The sequence below is a fragment of the Pogona vitticeps genome, chromosome 2 (assembly GCF_051106095.1).
Source record: "Pogona vitticeps strain Pit_001003342236 chromosome 2, PviZW2.1, whole genome shotgun sequence".
NCBI lineage: Eukaryota > Metazoa > Chordata > Lepidosauria > Squamata > Agamidae > Pogona > Pogona vitticeps.
Genome location: NC_135784.1, coordinates 125,163,652 through 125,182,921, shown reverse-complemented (window position 1 = coordinate 125,182,921; position 19,270 = coordinate 125,163,652). Strand labels below are relative to the sequence as shown.

The 19,270-nt window shown below is 41.8% G+C and overlaps 1 protein-coding gene across 2 annotated transcripts; it reads left to right on the top strand.

The window, feature by feature from the left end:
* Window positions 1-434: 434 nt before the first annotated feature.
* Window positions 435-18,079, top strand: WDR45B (WD repeat domain 45B). Of its 2 annotated transcripts, none has more exons than XM_078385898.1 (10): window positions 435-511; window positions 7,543-7,617; window positions 9,473-9,574; window positions 10,343-10,430; window positions 10,886-10,980; window positions 11,854-12,044; window positions 13,650-13,735; window positions 14,623-14,724; window positions 15,815-15,936; window positions 16,761-18,079. In XM_078385898.1, exons 2-10 carry the CDS (start codon window positions 7,560-7,562, stop codon window positions 16,865-16,867), a joined length of 951 nt encoding a protein of 316 aa, XP_078242024.1. In that variant the 5' UTR covers window positions 435-511; window positions 7,543-7,559; the 3' UTR covers window positions 16,868-18,079. The 2 variants fall into 2 exon arrangements, with proteins under 2 accessions (XP_078242024.1, XP_072846476.1); XM_072990375.2 differs by lacking the exon at window positions 435-511 and adding an exon at window positions 949-1,114.
* Window positions 18,080-19,270: the final 1,191 nt, after the last annotated feature.

The window sequence follows — 19,270 nt, the reverse complement described above, 5'->3', positions numbered from 1 at the left end:
AGATCATCCACACTATTGTATTCCCAATCACTATATTTGGATGTGAAAGCTGGACAGTGAAGAAAGCGGACAGAAAAAAAAATTAATTCATTTGAAAGGTAGTGCTGCAGGAAAGTTTTGCAAGTACCCTGGGCTGTCAGAAAGATGAACAAGTGGATCCTAGATCAAACTAAGCCTGAACTATTTCTGGAGGTAAAAACTAATAAAACTGAGGCTGTCCTGCTTTGGGCACCTCATGAGAAGGCAGGATTCTCTGGAAAAGACAAGAATGCTGGGAAAGGTGGAAGGCAGCAGGAAAAGAGAAAGTCCAAACGATTCCCTAAAGGAACCCAGAGGTTTGAGTTTACAACAGCTGAGCAGGGGGTTGTAGGTAGTAGATTTTGGAGCTCGCTCATTCATAGGGTCACCACACGTGGGAGGCGATTTGATGGCATGTAATAATATTTCACGTATACAAGAAAGCCACAAAAGAGAGATTACTTCCGCTGGATTCAACGGGGATTGCCCCCAGGTAAAGGTACAGGATCCTAGCCTTTCGCCAGTGCACCGCGAACGTTGAGAATTAGAGGTGGGGGGTGTTCGTATTCTTATACGAAAATACCCCCATCTCTACTTGAGATACAGAAGCCAGGCAAAGACCGGTCTACTATTCATTAACTCGATGCTCCGTCGGGTGACCTGCCTCGATCGATGTGCTCTGTGATCGAGAAGCGGCCGTCAAGGGGCGGGAAGGCTTGGGGACGAGGAGCCCGAAGGCTGCGAGGCCGTAAAAAGGCGGGAGGGGGGCGGGGCGTCGTCGTCTTGCGTCGCCGGTCGATCGCTCGGCGCTCCTCGAGGCGGCCTGGGAAGGCTGCTCGATGCGCTCCGCGCTCGGGCCGCCGCCTGCCTAGTCCGGAAGGAATCGTGGCGCTGCCGCCCCCTCAGGCCGCTGACCCTCCTCCTTTCTCCCCCCCACTCCCCGATGCGGGCGTGAAGGACCCCCCCCTCGCCCCCACCCTCTCTCGCTCTCTCTCGCGCCGGCCGCGGCCTTCTCCGGAGTGCGGCGCCATGAACCTGCTCCCGGCGAACCCCCACGGGAATGGGTTGCTCTTCGCCGGCTTCAACCAGGACCACGGTAAGCCCGTGGGTGCCGGCCGGATGTCTCTGCCTGCCCCGACCCCCCACCCGCCCGTGTGTGTGCTGGCTGTGGCGGCGAGAGGCTCTTCGGGGGGGGGGGTCGTCTCCCGCCTCAAGTGCGGGACGGCGCCGTCGCCTTCCCGGCGTTTGAGGGGCAGCGGCCCGAGGAGAGAACTGGGGCGGGGAGGGGGGGGAAAGAGGTCGTGAGAACGGTCTCTTCCATCCCCGGTTCCTCTCAGGGCGCTCTCTTGGGAGGGTCCCTCCTGGGCAGGAGCCGCTCCTTCGGGGCCCGAGTGGCGGGAGCTGGCCGTGCGGGGAGCGGGGAGGAGGGGGCCCGTCCGCCGGCCCTTCCTTCCTTCGCTCCCTGGCGGGCGTCGACCGGGAGGGATGGCGCCCCTTCCCCTGCTCTGCCGCCAAAGCTCATCCACCGCCGGTTGCCCGCCGGGTTCTTGCGAAACCGGGAGGAGGAGGAGGAGGAGGAGGAGGAGGGAAAATGCCCTGCCCCGAAGAGCTCGCAGTCGGCAAGGGAAGGAGCCGGGGAAGAGAAAGGGAGGCAGGGCTGGGCAGGATTATCGCCCAGCCACCCTGCTTGCCTCGTTTTGCCCACATCTCATGTGTTGTGTCGATCGCACCAGGCTTCCAGGCCAAGGCTTGCTTCCTCCCAAGAGGAGAGGGCTGGCTTGGCCCAACAGAAAGGCGTGCTTCCTGCCTATTTGGAAATGCAAACCTCGGCCCCTGGCCTAACCCTAGCCCTTCTAGCTTTTCTCTTTAAGAACTCACATATATTGATTGACCTTTTCAGTGCGAGGCATGTCTACCACGTGTGTGCCCATGGGGGTGTGTAACTTACCCTACAAGCGATGTGTAGTTTAGTTGTTCTCCAGCTTTGTTAGGACTTGTCTTACTTCGTAAAGCCCCAGCATGACTCTGTCCTCCTCACTCTTGCTAGTTTATAATGCTGAAGAACAGTATTAACTTTTGGCTTGCTATGCCCTGAGTCATCATATTTTGATGCAGATCTTTCAGAAGTGCCTTTCTTAGATGCAGATGTTCTGAGCAGTTATGCTGATTTTGGACAGAGAGCAAGACAGTAGGAAATTTAGCAGCACTGAGACTGCTAACAGAGCTGAATACCTCCAAGGTCCCTAAAGACAAACAATTACAGTATAAGTATTAATCATTTTAATCTGTTTGAAAGGCTAGTTCAGAACAATCTCTGGCTGCAAACTGTAAAGTGATTCCCCCCCTGTGTTCTTCTTCATTTCAGAATGGGCCTGCTCATAAAATCTAGAAGATGTATGTTTGAGCCTGTAAATATAGGAGGAATTTCTCATAATAGTCCTTGTTTTTTCACCTTGATTGCTCAGAGAGCGGTAAACAGAGGTAAACCTGGGTTAATCGTGGCATATATCTATATGGTGCATGTGATCAACATTCCCTCTGCCTGTACAATATTCCATTGCAACCAGAACCAAAGATCTGACAAGGTGTGTGGAGGGCAGTCAAGTAGAGTGCACACAGGTGCACACCTCAGAGGAAACCTTCCATGTGATTGTCACATTCACATTTTATGTATACCTCTAAAAATGTAATGTAATTAAGATGGCCTGTGTGTGCAGGATGGCCCTAAAGGTGGTAAAAATAACAGTCTTATGTACTCTTGTGTTTGTTTTTGTATTAACACAATGGGATATGAGTCATTGGTGTAATACAAGTTAGGTTGTAATACCATTCCTAAATTCTTCAGAAAAGCTTGTTCTGCACCATTTGTCATTGGGAATTCTTACTGGTAGTAATTTAAAACTGAAAAGACCAATGAAACAAACCTCCACTTCTACTAACAGTACAAGTATATTGCTTCATTTTCTAGTTTTCATTTATTAAATCATATTTTCACCCTATGCCCTAAGCAGGTCTTTTCATCTATAATAACTCTAATAGCAGCAGCAGCAGAAAACAGTCTTGTAGCTATAGACCCACCCAGCCATGCTGAAAGCCTAAGTTCTTGAAACGGAAGGGAAGGGCAAGCACTAGAACCATACAGTTGAAAAGGAGCTCAAAGTTTGCCTAGTCTCATCACTGAAGATACAGGATGTCCACCACTACAGCTCCCTGATATATAGCCATCTAGTGTAGGGACCTCTGATAATGGGCACAGGCTACAGAAAAATTTAGGCTGACTATTAGGAAACACTTCTCAGCTGTTAGAGCAGTACAACAGTGGAACTGATTGCCTTGGGAGGTGGTTAGTGCTCCAGCACTGGAGGCATTCAAGAGAAAATTGGACAACCATCTGTAAGATCTGATTTGGATTACTGCACTGAGCAGGGGATTGGACTCGATGGCCTTAAAGACCACTTCCAACTCAGTTATTCTGTGATTCTTTTATTAAGAGAAACCACTTAAAAGAGATAGTTCATAACATTTGAAATATGTAAACTAATGAAATGCTCCTGCTACTAATTTAAAATAATGCATATTGTATAGATTATGCATAGTTCTCTGAGGTACTCAGAGTGAAGTCAACAGCGTGGAGTGGATACCCTTGGTTAAACAAAACTAACAGCTTTCAGCTCCTCGTGCTGTAGACCCTCAAGTCCTGATGGGAGGAGTGGTGCAGGAGAGAGGTCGTTTTGATGAACAGAGCTTTGCTCACATGGTACCAAATATAGTCTGCAGTTTGCAGGCTGTTGTAAAATCTCCTTTTCATTAAAAGAGGTCTTACTCACTTGCGAAAGTATATTTGTAATGTGCAGTACTAGCAAATTCTGGAGTGGCTTTTAGTTGCAGGCAGATAGATCACTAATCGGTATGTCGTGTGCTATTATGGTGAGTAAAGAAACAATGTGGTGCTGTGGAAGTATTTCCTGTACAATGCTCTGTGCTTCACGGAAATAAACAAATGGAAGTATAATGTGGATTTTGTATAGACGCCAAGGTAGAGAAAAGGATAATGAAATACTTGGTTTCCGTAATAACTGTCATTGGCTAAAATAAATGAGGATTTATGAAGCCTTCAGTTTAAGGATGCTGTGTAAAAAGTCTGCTCAGTGGTAACTCCTTAGTCCCTAAAGCCTATTTGGTGGGTTTTGATGTATTGGTTGTACATGGCTAAAAATACTTCTTTCATCTCAAGCATCTTTAAATTTTTGGTACCAGTTGCCTTTCTAAAATATATGGTACATGGCAAGTCTCAGGTTCCTGACTAAACCAGTGTGATGTTTTAGAACCCTTCTTATTTTCAAATTCCAGTTCAGTCATAAGTTGTTCATATAAGCCTTCCCTGTTTTCCCTGGTTCCCAGACATTGTTTAATGGCAAGTGCCATTATTAACGGAAATAACTGAACAGTAGTGATGTATGAGTGCATTGCAAGGCTTGAAAAGTCTTTGGGCAGTGCTATAGAAGCCTTTGAGTGAACCAGAGTGGATGGTTAGTGTTGGATTTGAACCAAAGAGACCTAGGTCCCCTCACCATGAAGAACATAGTGACTTGACCAAGTTGCTTAGTTGCTACTGATTTCCTGAATAAGCTGAAGGCTACCTTCTGTAGAGACTTGTAAGGGGGGCAGGGGGTAATTGCCCAAGGCTCCATATTTGAGGGGCCTCCTACATGGAGTAAGGTACATGTATCCACATCTACCCTGGCACTGCTCCATTTTCACCCCCTCCTCTACATGACACTCATTTAAGCTTCATGAACTTAATGGAAAAAGCAAAAAAAAACCACACACCCTTTATTGGTCATGGCGTCCTTTTGTCATGACAGTATAGATACGACAATACTCAACGTTTCTTGTTCTTTGAAATTTTCCAGGTCATACCACATTATGACTCCATGAGGTACTAGTAAAATTTCCCAGCTTCCTACAAAATGGGGCCATGGTGTAATCACCCTCAACACACTTTTTTGGGGGTATATCATTCTATGCAAAGCAAATCCTGTACAGATGTTGCCATTTCTGAGGAATGCTGCACATGAAAGATGCCATTCTGTCTAGGGATTATAATAATTTCTATATCTTGGCACTCCTTCTAGAAAAAAATGATTGCAAAATCTCCAAGAAATGCTGCCCTAATTGTAGTAAACAAGTTAGGAAAGAACAACTGGGAGGGTGTGTAATGTGGATGGAGTGTGGTAGGATGAAGCAAAAGCCAGGCTGGTGATTGGGCAGAGATCATGAGCTTGAGCGAAAGGGGAAGCGGGATGCCTTCTGCAAGCAGCAGCCAGGCTGGTAGAATGCAGAGGCAGACCTCTCTTCCTGTTGCTTCTGTCATTGGAACAGCAGGAAGAAACATTCAGCGTGGGGGCACCACCAGCATACCCAGGACAGATGTGGAGAAGTGAAGACAGGCAGCACCACCATGTGGACATGGACATCCACACATTGCCTGCCTGCCTCCCTGCCTGCCAGAGGGTACTTCTGAGGCCACACCTCCCTCAAGGCCTTGTCTCTTGAAGATCCCTCTTGGAGAAAGAGTGCCATCCTCCAGTGGAATGTGCCCCTCCTCCAGTGCCAGGGTTACATGCACAGGAGGGGGAGAGCAAGAGTGCCTACCACATTTGGCCAGGGCTGCTTTTTTCTGTTGCCCACCGCCACTGCTGCCGCTCCTTTACCTTCAGCTCTCTGCCTCTCTTTATTTGGGGACAACGGGAGTGCAGAGGGGACTGCCTTTCTCTTCCTTCTCTTTCTATGCCTCCAGCCATCACTGTGCAAAGAGTCATAAGAACCTATGTGAGCAGGCATGTCTTTCTAGGGGTTTCCCTCTATGGAAGTGAGGAATTGCATTGTAGGGAAGGGGGAATGGTCACTATTCTGTGTATATTTATGTGGGAGTAAGCCAACTCTGCCATCAAATGAAAGAAAGCCCTTAGCCTACTTATCTTTCTTCACCTGTCGCACCACCAGGAGAGCTTGGGATTTTTTGAAATGTATTTTTATTTCATCTGTGAGCCCTAATATCCTCCAGCCAGCATGTGTGGACTATAAATCCTAGAATCCCCCAGCCACCTTGGCGTGTGTATTATTTTGTGCAGCAGGCAAGACAACAGGTGAAAGAAGACAAGCCAGTGGTGCAGCAGGCAAAAGAGGAGGAGGGGGAGGAAGATGAGCTCCAGCCACCATTCCCTCAAAAATGAATGGCTGCCAGTCTTTTGTCCTTTTTGCAATTGTACTCTCCTGGTGTCTCCCCAGCGTCTTTGAGGCAGTGTGGCTTTTCTCAACGGTCCAAAGGGAGGAGTGATGCTAAAATGTTTGGGAACCTTTGCCGCAGAGGAATGAGAGAGATGTGAGACGGCTGCATGTCATCATTTGCAGATAACTGACTTTAAGAACCAGGTTGAAGATTTTCCAGAGGTTATCATAGTTTCTGCCCTCGCTTAGCTCTGCCAGTTTTGAACTGAAGAGGAAGAGCAGTCTCCAAGTTAGACTTAATTTGGGGAAAAACAAGTTGTATCCCACAGTGCTATAGATTCTGATGACTTGTCCTAGAGTGGGATGTTCTGAGAAAATGTATTTTGATAATCTCATCTCTGAGTTTGCTGTTAAGAAAAGGTGGAGTGGGGGAAAATGAGATAACTCAAATATTCTGAATGCAGCTTATTTGGTTGTGTGTAAGTATTTTCTATAAGGGACGTGGTGGCGCTGTGGGCTAAACCGCAGAAGCCTGTGCTGCAGGGTCAGAAGACCAAGCAGTCGTAAGATCGAATCCATGTGACGGAGTGAGCGCCCGTTGCTTGTCCCAGCTCCCGCCAACCTAGCGGTTTGAAAGCATGCAAATGCAAGTAGATAAATAGGTACCATCTCGGTGGGAAGGTAAACAGCGTTCTGTGTCTAAATCACACTGGCCATGTGACCACGGAAAGATTGTCTTCGGACAAACGCTGGCTCTATGGCTTGAAGAGCGGGATGAGCGCCGCCCCCTAGAGTCGGACACAACTGGACAAAAATTGTCAAGGGGAACCTTTACCTTTACCTAAGTATTTTCTATAACTTTGGTCATGAAAGTTCAGCAGTCTGATGTCAAATATGGCTGATTTTTTAATGTACTATATTCATACTTACCTTTTTTTCAGCTGACAAGGGAAAAAAATGACATCAACACAAGGTGTTGTGAGAAAGACTTGGTAGGGAGGGGAGGGACCTTTCAGTGAACATATTGACCTAGGCCCTCTCAAATGGCTTTAAAAAGGCCTTCTTTGCCAGGTGTCTGTTTCATTTGAATACAAAAAACCAGCTTATATCAAATCAGGTCATTTGTCCATCTAGCCCTATATTATCTAATTATCACCCTCATGCCTTACTGTGGGAGATGCCAGGGATTGAATCTGGGACCTTCTGGGGACAAACTGTGTGCTGTCCCACTGAACTGCTGTCCTTCCCCCATTTATGACTCAGTTGGTAATCCTTTTTCTGTTTTTGTTTTAGGGTGCTTTGCATGTGGGATGGAAAATGGATTTAGAGTGTTCAATGCAGATCCACTCAAAGAGAAAGAAAAACAAGGTGAGGTGGTTCTTTAGTAATCATGATTGCTTGGTGTGATGCATTTTCATGGCAAGTACTTCCTGTATCATATTATTTTTTTGAATTATTACTTGAAAGCAGGATGGATAAAAATCAATTTTTAAAAAAATCATATTGATTTAAATCATGATTTAAATTAAAAAATATTTTTACAATTTAAATTGCCAAAATATGTGTTTTTTTCATTGTGATTTAAATCGATTTAAGCCAATTCCACTCTGCTTAAAAGTTAATGCTATTGAGTTCAGTGGAACTTACTCTCAAGTAATTGTGTAGAAGATAAAAGCCTTAAAATAAGAGATTTGCTTGCTTGAATTTTAAGGCTATTTTTAATTGTTTCTTAACAGGAGTGTTCCTATCCTATTGTAAATATATGTCTCTTGGCCAGAAATCAAAGGATTGTCTTGAAGTGATACAGGTGAAAATGCAAAATAAAATAGGCCTTTCCTTTAGCTACACTTTAACATGAGTTTTAAAGGAATTTCCTCATAAACTGCTAATACATTTCAGTATAATTTGCATGGGAGCAGGATTAATTTGTCTGTTACACCAGTAATGATCAAAGAAATTATGGTAATGGCTAATAAATTACACATGTTGTCAGGATGAATTTGATTTAAGGCATGATTCAAAGCATTTCCCATCTAGGCTTTATTTAATTGTGTGTTATTGGGGGCTTTTTTTCACATCAGAAAAGTGCACTCTTGCTTGCTTTGACCTTAATACTATTTTTCATAAACTTCTTGCCCAGATTCTTTTAATCTCCAGTAATCCTGTATTCATTAACACTTCTAGTGTCTTGAAGTGTGCACTTCTCGAGAGAGGAGTAAGGGCTTGACTTGTCCATGCAAGACAATAACTAGGGTTGCTGCTCTGAAGGAAGAAACTTCATTCAAGCAAATGGTTGAAAGCATTCCTGGATATTTCAGTAGGACGTCCATGAATTGTTAACATTATACCATCTTGGGGGAAAATAAAGCAAAAGCTCCAGGAATCGCTTCAGTTAGAGCTAGAAAACAAAGTGATAAAGGTTCTCCTCTCCTCTAGTGCAATTGATCTCTGGAGACAACACAGTTTGACAACTGCAGATTTTACTGATGATATTTAGTAGGGAAGATCGTCCTAAATAATCTGTACAGAAGCTTGTGGAATCTTATAAATTGAGGCCCCAGTCCACACTGTATGGAATCATATTTGCAGTTGTTTTTTTTTAAAGAGAACACATTGTTTCACATTATAGAAGTAGAAGGTGTTGTCCTTATTTCACAATCATGTCTTTGAACTATAACATTCTGAATTAGAATTGCCATCATATAGTCTTTTAATGGTAAAAATAACAGATTTTAAGTTAAAAAAATTTCCATTAATTTTTATCCACTTTCTATGTAGTAGATTTTGGTAGATTTCTCTAGAAGCAAAAATGATGAAACAGAGGTTGCCATATTTTGGATAAATCATCCGAAGATCAGACTCTGGGGGAAAAGACTGGGTAGAAAAAATTGGAAGACAACAAGAAAAGAAGCAGATAAAATACGACCTGAATAGACTCCATAAAAGAAGCCACAGCCTTAAACTTGCAAGAGCAGAGCTATTAATGACACAGCATTTGGGAGGTCACTAATTCATAGGTCCCCATAAGTTAGAGGCGATTTGATGGCATATAACAAAAACCACAATAGACAACTTCGCTGGATGTATAGAGTGTATCTGATGAAATGAATGGTAGTCCACAACAAATAGAATTTTTTAGCCTTCAGGATGCCCTAAGACTTGTTCCAGCATTAGTAAACCTTTGCACTGAGCGCTGACTAAAAATGCCTTTTCCCCCCATTAGAATTTCTAGAAGGTGGTGTTGGCCATGTTGAAATGTTGTTCCGCTGCAATTATTTGGCCTTGGTCGGTGGAGGAAAAAAGCCGAAATATCCACCTAATAAAGGTACGTTATTAAGTATTAAATAAAATAATTTAGGGTTTTCTTCCACCCTAACATTTCAAAATTGTTTTAATTTAACAGGCATTCAGGTACCATTTGTCTACCCTTGCTGCTGCAATTCAGTATTTAAACAAACCTAGCTGCTGTTCTTCTAGTGTCTGGGCAGTTCAACAAAATTTCTTTTGATGCCTCTGTCCTGCTGTTTCTCTCTATTCAGAGCAATTTATGCCTTTCCAGATGGTCAAAGGATAAACAGATGTTTAGATAAACAAGGATAATAGTGCACTCCTTCTTGCTTTCAAAAGGAATACATTGCTGGTTAAGAATCCTGGAGTGGGTGAGGGTGGGCAAAAAAAGAGGAGAATGGAAGAAACCTCAAAATATGATCATCTAAGTCTTGTCCAGATGTGGTCAGTGCATAAATATTGAGGCAAGAATGGCTATGGGTAATGTAACATTGCAAATGTTAGCTGCAATTGCATCATCCTAACCATTGACTTTGGTGGCTGGCATTGATAGGAGTTGGGGTTCAGCAATATCTAGAGGGCCAGTTGTAATGTAAAACATCTACATGTGGAGTCTAAACAGTCTGTGTCTGTGTGTTCTCATGTTTTTCCTTGTAGTTTTCTAAATGAACCACTGCAAGCTGGGCAGTGTGGAATGTCACTGTTTCTCATAGAACTAGACTTCTGAAGTGGCAGACTGGAAGTGCTTTGTAATAGTTACACTGTTTGTTTTTTAAGACTAATAAAGTTGCTTCTATTGGTGCAGTGATGATCTGGGATGATCTGAAAAAGAAGACAGTTATTGAAATAGAATTTTCCACAGAGGTCAAAGCTGTCAAGCTGCGAAGAGACAGGTGAGTCTACAGTAGTTCGTTTGTTGCATTGTGGGCTCACTTTTCCTCTTCTTGTTCGCTGAACTCAGGGTGTTTGTTCATTTTTTTAAAAGGAGAGTGTTGTATAGCAGTGGTTCTTAACCTTTGTTACTCGGATGCTTTTGAACTGCAACTCCCAGAAACCCCAGTCAGGACAGCTGGTGGTGAAGGCTTCTGGGAGTTGCAGTCCAAAACTCCAGAGTAACCCAAGGTTAAGAACCAGTGTTGTATAGCATAGTTGCAGTCTGAATGTCGTAGAGCAGCTTGAATCTGAAAGGACATGTCATTGAGGTGTGGTTCTTGTTTTCCACCCATGTGTCTCCTTTGGAATTAGTCTTGTGCAGGAAATGTTTAGAGGGTTAGATCAAATTTAGCAAGATGTAACATTCATTGGTAACATGAGCATATAATACTGTACTACTTTTTTACACTTTCAGAATCGTGGTAGTTTTGGACTCTATGATTAAAGTGTTCACTTTCACGCATAATCCTCACCAGTTGCATGTCTTTGAAACCTGCTACAATCCTAAGGGTAAGTTGTCTCCATTACAAAGTAGTATCTTCCATTGCTCTGTTTGCTAGACACACATAAGAAACATGTTTGTTTCGCACATCAATCTATTTTACTGTTTAAAAAGAACTTGTCTGTTTTTCAATCATCAGCGGAGGCCTTTTTCTCGGTCCCCCTACGCTCACAGGTGTGTTTGGTGGGGACACAGGAAGGGGCTTCTCTGTTGCCACTTCCAAACTCCCTCACAGGAAGCCAGGCTGGCCCCCTCTTTGTTGTCCTTCTGCAAGCAAAGACCTTTCTCTTTAGGCTTTTTCACAGTACAGTATCTGGCTGCCTAAGAGGAATGTCTTTAAAAATGTGGCTGCTTTGTGGGTTTTAACTGCTTTTATCCACTACTTTTTATTTGATATCAATTTAGTTCTTTTTTAATATAGTAATCTTTTTTGTTTTCCAGCTTTTAATGTAGTTTATTTTAATGCTGTAAACCTTGGGTTCTCTTGGGGGAGGAGGATAAATAAATAAAGGATGGAAGACCCTGCTGTGACCACTGACAGCAGTGCTTTCACTAGTAAGTGCAGAGCAAAATTTATGAAACCATTTGTTTGCCTCCCTGTAGTTGGCACATGGGATCTGAAAACTGTTTTGGCAAAAATGCAGTTTTCATGTGATATTTTGCTTATGTAGCCTATGGCCCATTTTACTATTTAATAACACTTCTCTGTTTAGTTTACTTCTTGAAAACCTATTCTTTTTTAACTTGAAGTCTAAACTATTGTCCGCTTTGCAGAATGACTAATTATCTGGGGAAATCTTGTTATTGTTTGGGGTAGCTGGCTTGGGGAGGGATATAATGGTAAAAGTACCTACTTTGCTATACTTTCTGTTGCATTTTAGGTCTCTGTGTCCTGTGCCCAAACAGTAATAATTCCTTGCTTGCATTCCCTGGAACACATACTGGACACGTGCAGATAGTGGACTTGGCAAATACAGAAAAGCCTCCTGTAGATATACCTGCTCATGAAGGAGTCTTGAGTTGCATAGCTCTAAATCTGCAGGGAACAAGAATTGCTACAGCATCAGAAAAAGTAAGCAGTTTTGCTACACTGTTCTTTCGATTTATACAGTGGTGCCTCACTTAGCGATGTTAATTGGTTCAAAAAAATCGCTATGGGAAAACATCGCTAAGCGAAACACCATTTCCCATAGGAATGCATTGAAAACTGGATAATCCGTTCCAATGGGAACGGATTACCGTCCTTAAGCAAAAATCGCCATAGGAAACATCGCTAAGCGAAACGCGGTTCCCCCATTGGAATGCATTGAATAGGTTTGACAGCTGTCAAACCTTACAGTTCAATGCATTCCAATGGGAAAAATTCACCAAAAATTAACGAAGACTCAGAACAAAGCCAAATTAAGTTTGCAAAGGTTTTACAAGGTGCACTAACGATTCCAAACATTTTAAACAGTTTTTGAACATTTTAAGACACTTTAAAAATAGCGAAAACGGACATCGCTAAGCGAAACAGGGGGACCCAAACTGTCATCGCTATGCGAGGCATGGTCCCGAACATCGCTATGCGAAATTTCCCCATTGGAAATATCGCTAAACGGAGTGCAAGATCGCTCCTAAAACCTCATCGCTAAGCGAATACATCATTAAACAAGGCAATCGGTAAGCGAAGCACCACTGTAGACTGCTAGATGTATAGTGAGCTGTGTAACACAATAAGTGTGCTGCTTAACAATTTCTAATTTTTGCTTTTTAGTAATCAGGAACATTCTGTGTGCCATTTTTTATTAATGAATTTGATAATCTCTAACTAAGGGGCAAGGAGAGGGTAGAGTAGGTAGGATGTACTGTACTTGTGGACCTCTAGGTGGGTTGCAGTGCATCTGAGCAGGTTGCTGGTTCCCAATTGTTTTAACAGCAGCCATTCTAAGATGTAGGTTAGACTGTCATTCTATAGTAACTCAGTTACGATTTATGTGTGCAGATCATGCCCATGAATGCTTCATAAGATACAATCAATAAGTCTGTGAGATATGCAGTGCAACTAATTCCAGTTGGTGGATGATGAGGTTTCAGTACAACAATTGGATCCCCAAAGTCTGAAGACAGTGACCTACTCTGCCTTAGAAAAATCTACTGTTAATCTTTCCAGGAGCACTATTTAAATTAATAGAGCACTTGGATTCATGAATACTGTACCTTAGCTTTAAAGCTAGAAAACTGGTTTCTAATTGTTGTGGTAAATAAAGAAATACACATTCTGTTTTGCAAACATTGGACAAAAGACAGCTTTGTCAGGCGTTTAAGTGCAAGCTGTCTTCCTGTGCAAATTCTCACTCTTTATCTGTAGATATGTCCCTTTTCCCCCAGTAATTTCCTTTATATTGAAGTTGCAATATATTTATGCAGAAGAATCTGAAAGGCATTCCAAATATACTGGGAGAATAGTAATAACAAAATGCTTGCAATCATTTTGACAATCTGTAGGCAGTTAAGAGAACATTAAGACAATGTGGTGATAGGCAACTGTGAAGGTATAGATGTGAGATAAAAGAACTGAAGAGTCATATGCCAGTGAAGTGACCCCCCCCCCCCAATCCTTGTGTTAGGAGCTCTTCTTGGGAAATCTACTGCTGCTCTTCCCATCGTTAAGAGATGTGTGTTTTTGCATTTCAAGGGGACCCTTATAAGAATATTTGATACTACATCTGGGCATTTAATCCAGGAGCTACGCAGAGGATCTCAGGCTGCCAATATCTACTGGTAAGATATTGTTGTTTTCCTAATGGTTTGAGGGAGTATCTGGTAATCTTAGGAAGGGAGGTGGTTCTTCTTGCACAAACAGAAGTTTATGCTTTAAGAGTAACCTCAAGGTATGAAAGTTCTAGTTCAAAGTCAAGCATTGACTATTTTCCTTTGTTCTGCTGGGTTCAGTTTAAATAAATCTTGAAGATTTCATGGTGGGGATCATGAAATAAAGACATCAGTCAAACTGGTTTGTTCTTCAGTATAGTCCTTGGCATAAAACGTAGGAAAACAAGGATCCTTTCATTCCAAATATGTGGATATTTTTTTTGCCATCTTTAAAAAATGTGAAATATTTTTTTAAAAACCCTTTCTGTAAATAAAGGTAGTGTACATATGTTTGTTGCTCCTGTTTCATTGGTACTATGAGAGTAATATGATAAACAATAATTCTGTTCCATATATATCCACATGCTTTTTTTCAGCTCCATGTATAGTGGAGGGGTAGGATTCTTTTTTAAAAAGATGTGAATCTATCTTGCTCTGTCCATTTTACTTACTCCTTGGATGTATACTTTTTCACTTCCAGTGGTTTGGTTGCTAAACGTTGCACCAGTTTCACCAGTTTGTGACTGATTTTGCTATAGGTGACATTGCTTTAAATAACCTCCCAAGAAGCTAGAGCTTGAAAAGTTCTAAATGTCTTGGGTGAGACAATAAATTCTTGCTGAAAGTCCCCTTCACAAAAAAATAGCTAATTAGAGTAAATCATAGATTATGCTGTTTTCTGGAATTACTGTAAATGCTTTTTTCTCCAAACATATTTTGCAAATGTGCAAAATCTTTATAAAACAACTTATTTTGTGACATTAGCAACAAAAATATTTATTTCTGCTCTGCCTTAGCATTAACTTCAACCAAGATGCTTCTCTTATCTGTGTGTCAAGTGACCATGCCACAGTGCACATTTTTGCTGCCGAGGATCCTAAACGCAACAAGCAGTCAAGGTAAGGAAGTGATTGTGTGTGTGTGTGAATGTGTCGAGAAGACTTGTGGGATGAGGCTTACTCAAATGGGATTTGATCAATTAATAGAAGAGTGGCTATTCCTTAATGGTTTTTTGGTGCGGGAATGAAAATGAAATCTGCATGTGCATGTACTGTTCACCCATGCAGCCTAGCATTGTCTAGTCTGACAGGGTCTTGAGCAGAAAAAGGTTTTTCCCATCACCTGATGCTTGTGGATTGGAGATGTTAGAGATGGAACCTGGGAATTACATGGAAAGCACAAACCTTACATTTGAGCTGTGACCCTCTATACTGTATTTGGTTCCCTAGGCCAGTGGTCGTCAACCTTGGGCCTCCAGATGTTCTTGGACTACAACTCCCAGAAGCCTTCACCACCACCTCTGCTGGCCAGGATTTCTGGGAGTTGAAGTCCAAGAACATCTGGAGGCCCAAGGTTGGAGACCACTGCCCTAGGCAATAGAATGTAGATGCACCCATTCAAACTTAATTTGGAAGCTTGTATTTAATTTAAGCAAATTGCTTGAGGTGCTGTTTTTCTATTTGGAGGTTGAGCAGTAGTCTAGAGGAACATATAGTATTGAGTAAGTGGCATTACGCTACCACAAAGAGCAAAGATAGGTTTGGAGTCCTGCAAAAGATGAGCCTCTGCAATACTGTAGGACCGCCATATCCACAGGGGATCGGTTCCATGCTACAGTCCTATGTACAACATACAATGACACCCCCTTGTAACCATTGTCTAACCCTCTTGTATGCTGTATATAGGGATCCCTCACATCTGCATTTTCAGCCATCCATGGTAGACTGTAGAACGAATCCCCCCATGGATACAGGGATCCTACTGTACTTTAAAATACTCTACATGGGTCTGTCTTTGAAAAGTGTTCCAAGAGTTCAGTTTGTCCAGACTGCTACAGCCAGACTGCCAATTGTTTTATTACAACAGCTTTACTGGCTATCAGTCCATTTTAAGCTAAAGTGGTTGTTGAAGTTGGAGCTGGTCTGTTTCACTGCTTGGATGGCTTGGCTTCAAATGGTGCTCAAGGGACTTTATTTCCTTTTCTTTCAGCTTAGCATCAGCCAGCTTCCTGCCCAAATACTTCAGTTCCAAGTGGAGTTTTTCCAAATTTCAGGTTCCCTCGGGCTCCCCCTGCATCTGTGCCTTTGGAACAGAACCCAATTCTGTCTTAGGTAAGGTTCTGAATTTGTATGCACAGAATTGCCGATGAAAACTCAGCCCTCCCCAAACATAAGGTATGAATTCAGCCAGCTATACCCACAGAATTAAGTTTTGTATAGCAGCACTCTTTTTTTTGAAGTAAAATGTATTCAGACAGCAAGACATGATGAATGATCAAGAGTGCTGCTTGAGATCCCAGCATGAAGGAAAGCTACATGATCATCATATATCATCCCAAACAGACTGGCTGAGGATGCTAAGCCCAAGAAAGGCCCTGAGGGAGATGAAAACTGGGTCTTCTCAGCAGTTGCTCCTTGGCTGTGAAATGAACTCCCCCCTGCAATTCATTTGGCCCCTTCATGGGTAACATTTAAGAAGTCACTAAAAACCTAATTATTTAGGCAGGCATTTAATACCTGCAAACTCAACTGAGTCTAATTAGCCTATCTGATCATTGCCCACTATATTAAATGTTTTAAATGTTTACTGCTTATTTGTATATTATTTCTGTTTTTTTGTTATGTTAAATTGTATCTGGCTGTATTTATATGTTTGTTTGTTTGTTTATATGTTTATTGTAAACCAGCCGGATGGGCAGTATAAAAATGAAATAAATGATCTGTCAAAAACTTTCAGCATGCCATAGAATTAAGCTAACTTTAAAGTACAAAGTTTAATGTGATGCTCATTCTGTGCCTCAGTTAGTGTGTGGGACAAGTGTCATGTAGAAAACTGTAGCTAGTATCTACAAGAATTGTTCTTGCTTGCTCTGTAACACAGAGAAGAATGATGCTCCAGTAGCTAACCTAGAAATCTTTCTCATTCTCTCTCATAGCAATCTGTGCAGATGGCAGTTACTACAAATTTTTATTCAATCAAAAAGGGGAATGCTCCAGGGATGTTTACGCTCAGTTCTTAGAAATGACTGATGACAAACTTTGACTGAACTGCTGGCAGTTTGTGGGGAGAGATGGTACCTCAATCCCCTTCCTGATTATTCTGTCTGAAGAAACAGCCTCTGACTACCATAACAGTGGACATGCTCAAGCTGGACCGATGATCTTAAGAAGCCCAAGCCAGTGTGGTCGGAGTAAGCCACAAGGCAGAAGACTAATATGTTAGCTGTTAACAGCCGGGTTTCATGTTAGTTTTGGCTGCTGCTGTTACTTCAGCTTTCCTAAAGTTTCAATAGCCTGTGCCTATTGGATTTTTCTCTGTAGTTAACATCTGCCACACCATAAGGATGAACTCCTCTGAAGAAATAAAAGTGGAAGTCCTAATACTATGCGGGGTGGGGGGTGGGAATGACATGCCAGACAAGTTGGAATATTTATACCAGCCACTTCTGCCTTTACAAATATGTTGTTTTCCCCTAAAACTCTGAAAGGAATCATTGCTGTTTGGCTCAGAGTTGTATTTGCTCAGGAAGGGATAGCACATACTGCTGTGAATAGGTATTAACTTGTTAATGTCATTTGTCAGAGGTGCCAAAATAAATATTGTACAGTAAACAGCATTAAATTCTGTTGAACCAAATAGCTTATTATATAGGGCAGGATGTAACTGGCATAGGATAATACAGAGAGGTTGTGAGGCTGACCATTTTGGTTTAGATATTGGAAGTAATCATACAGTTGAAGTCTTGATCCATTTGTGTTGGCACTTACACTGTAAAAAAATGAAAGGCTGGCAATAATTGCTTGATGAGTAGCAAGTGGCATACACTACTTTAGTTCCAAGATACCTCTCACTATTCTACAGAAAGCTCATTCTGTGTGCTGAACCAACTAAGCTGATGCTTAGTTGAGCAAAAATGATAAAGCCAAGACACAACTGCATTTCAGATGTTTTGGAAAATGAGGTATGTGGACATTTAATTAAAAGCTACCACCATCACCCCCTTATAGCACAACTTCAGTTATTTGTTCCCTTGATTTTACACATGCGTCAAAATTAAATGAAGTTATAGTTCATCAAGTTGTATGCTATTGGAATTTGTCATTTAACTAAATCCTATATTCAAATGTCAGTTTGCATGTTGCTTTTAAATGTGTATTTAATCATGGGAATTTTTTGCACATTTTTTGTAATATTCTCTAATTAAAAGTGACTAATTTGCTGTATTCACCTTATGGTAAATAAGTGACCACACCATTTCATTCTCCTTTTATTTTGTACCAGCTACACAGCTGAAAATGCAATTGTTGGATGTGTGTTGACCCATCAAATAGGCAGTAAGTGTAAAATATCATGATCTTATAAAAGGGCAAATAGATTTCAGATCCCTAATTTGCTGTGAAGCAAATGACTTGTCCAAATTCACTTATAAGCAGCTGTTAGTGTATCCCAACAATTTTACTATCAAACCCAGACTTTTGTTTTTCAACATTAATCCAAACCCTTTCCCCCCCCCAAAATAAATCAGAACTTAAAATTATGCGCACTTAAATAATAAATTAAAAATAATGTCCACATTTTCATGGGATATCTAGAGTCTAGTACTAGCATCTAATGTGAATATTTGTTTAAATTGATTTTAAGAATCTTACACTCCCTAAAGCTGTGTCTGCACACATACATACCCACTAAGATGTTAGGATTTATAAAGCCTAGTTATATTGTTTCCTAGAGGGCATATATATTTCCAAAAGATAAAACGTAGCAACCCTCCTCATCCAAGTTGGGAAAATCTAAGACGCTGTTATGCTGTAACTACATAACTGTGTTAGAGCCAAGAATTATTCTACAGTGTGGCTTTGCCAAGCAGTTCTTCAGGTACAAGAGACCCAAAACAGCATGGAATAAGGATGTAGGCAAGATGGGGAGATGCCACAGGTAAGGGAAGGTGCCTCTACAATGGCATGTACCATGACTTACATGGGCCTATGATATTTTGGATGTATCCTAAGAGAAGATTCACTGGAAAACCAGTGCTAGGAAAAGTGGTAGTAGAAGAGGAGGATTTACATATGACATGGATTCTCACAATCCTTTAGTTTGCAATACCGTAACAAATCTTAATAGAAGAAACTTTTGGAAGTGCATTAATTCATAGGGTTGCCAAAAGTCAGGAGTGACTAGATAGCACACAGCAACATGACGCTTTGTGTCACAAGTTGTGAGGCACAATGGCTGCAACTGGAAAAGTCTTATTGCACTTGTAAATTCTGAAAGACCTATCTTGTGTACAACTCTCCATCTTCTGTTACCACACTTTTTGTCAGATTATTTGTCCTATAGTATTTCCCACTCCTATCAGTTCCTTTGGTTCTGTGATTAGCCTCTTTAGGCACCAATCTTCCTTGTCTCTTTAATGAAAAAAATAACATGCCAATTGTACCCTTT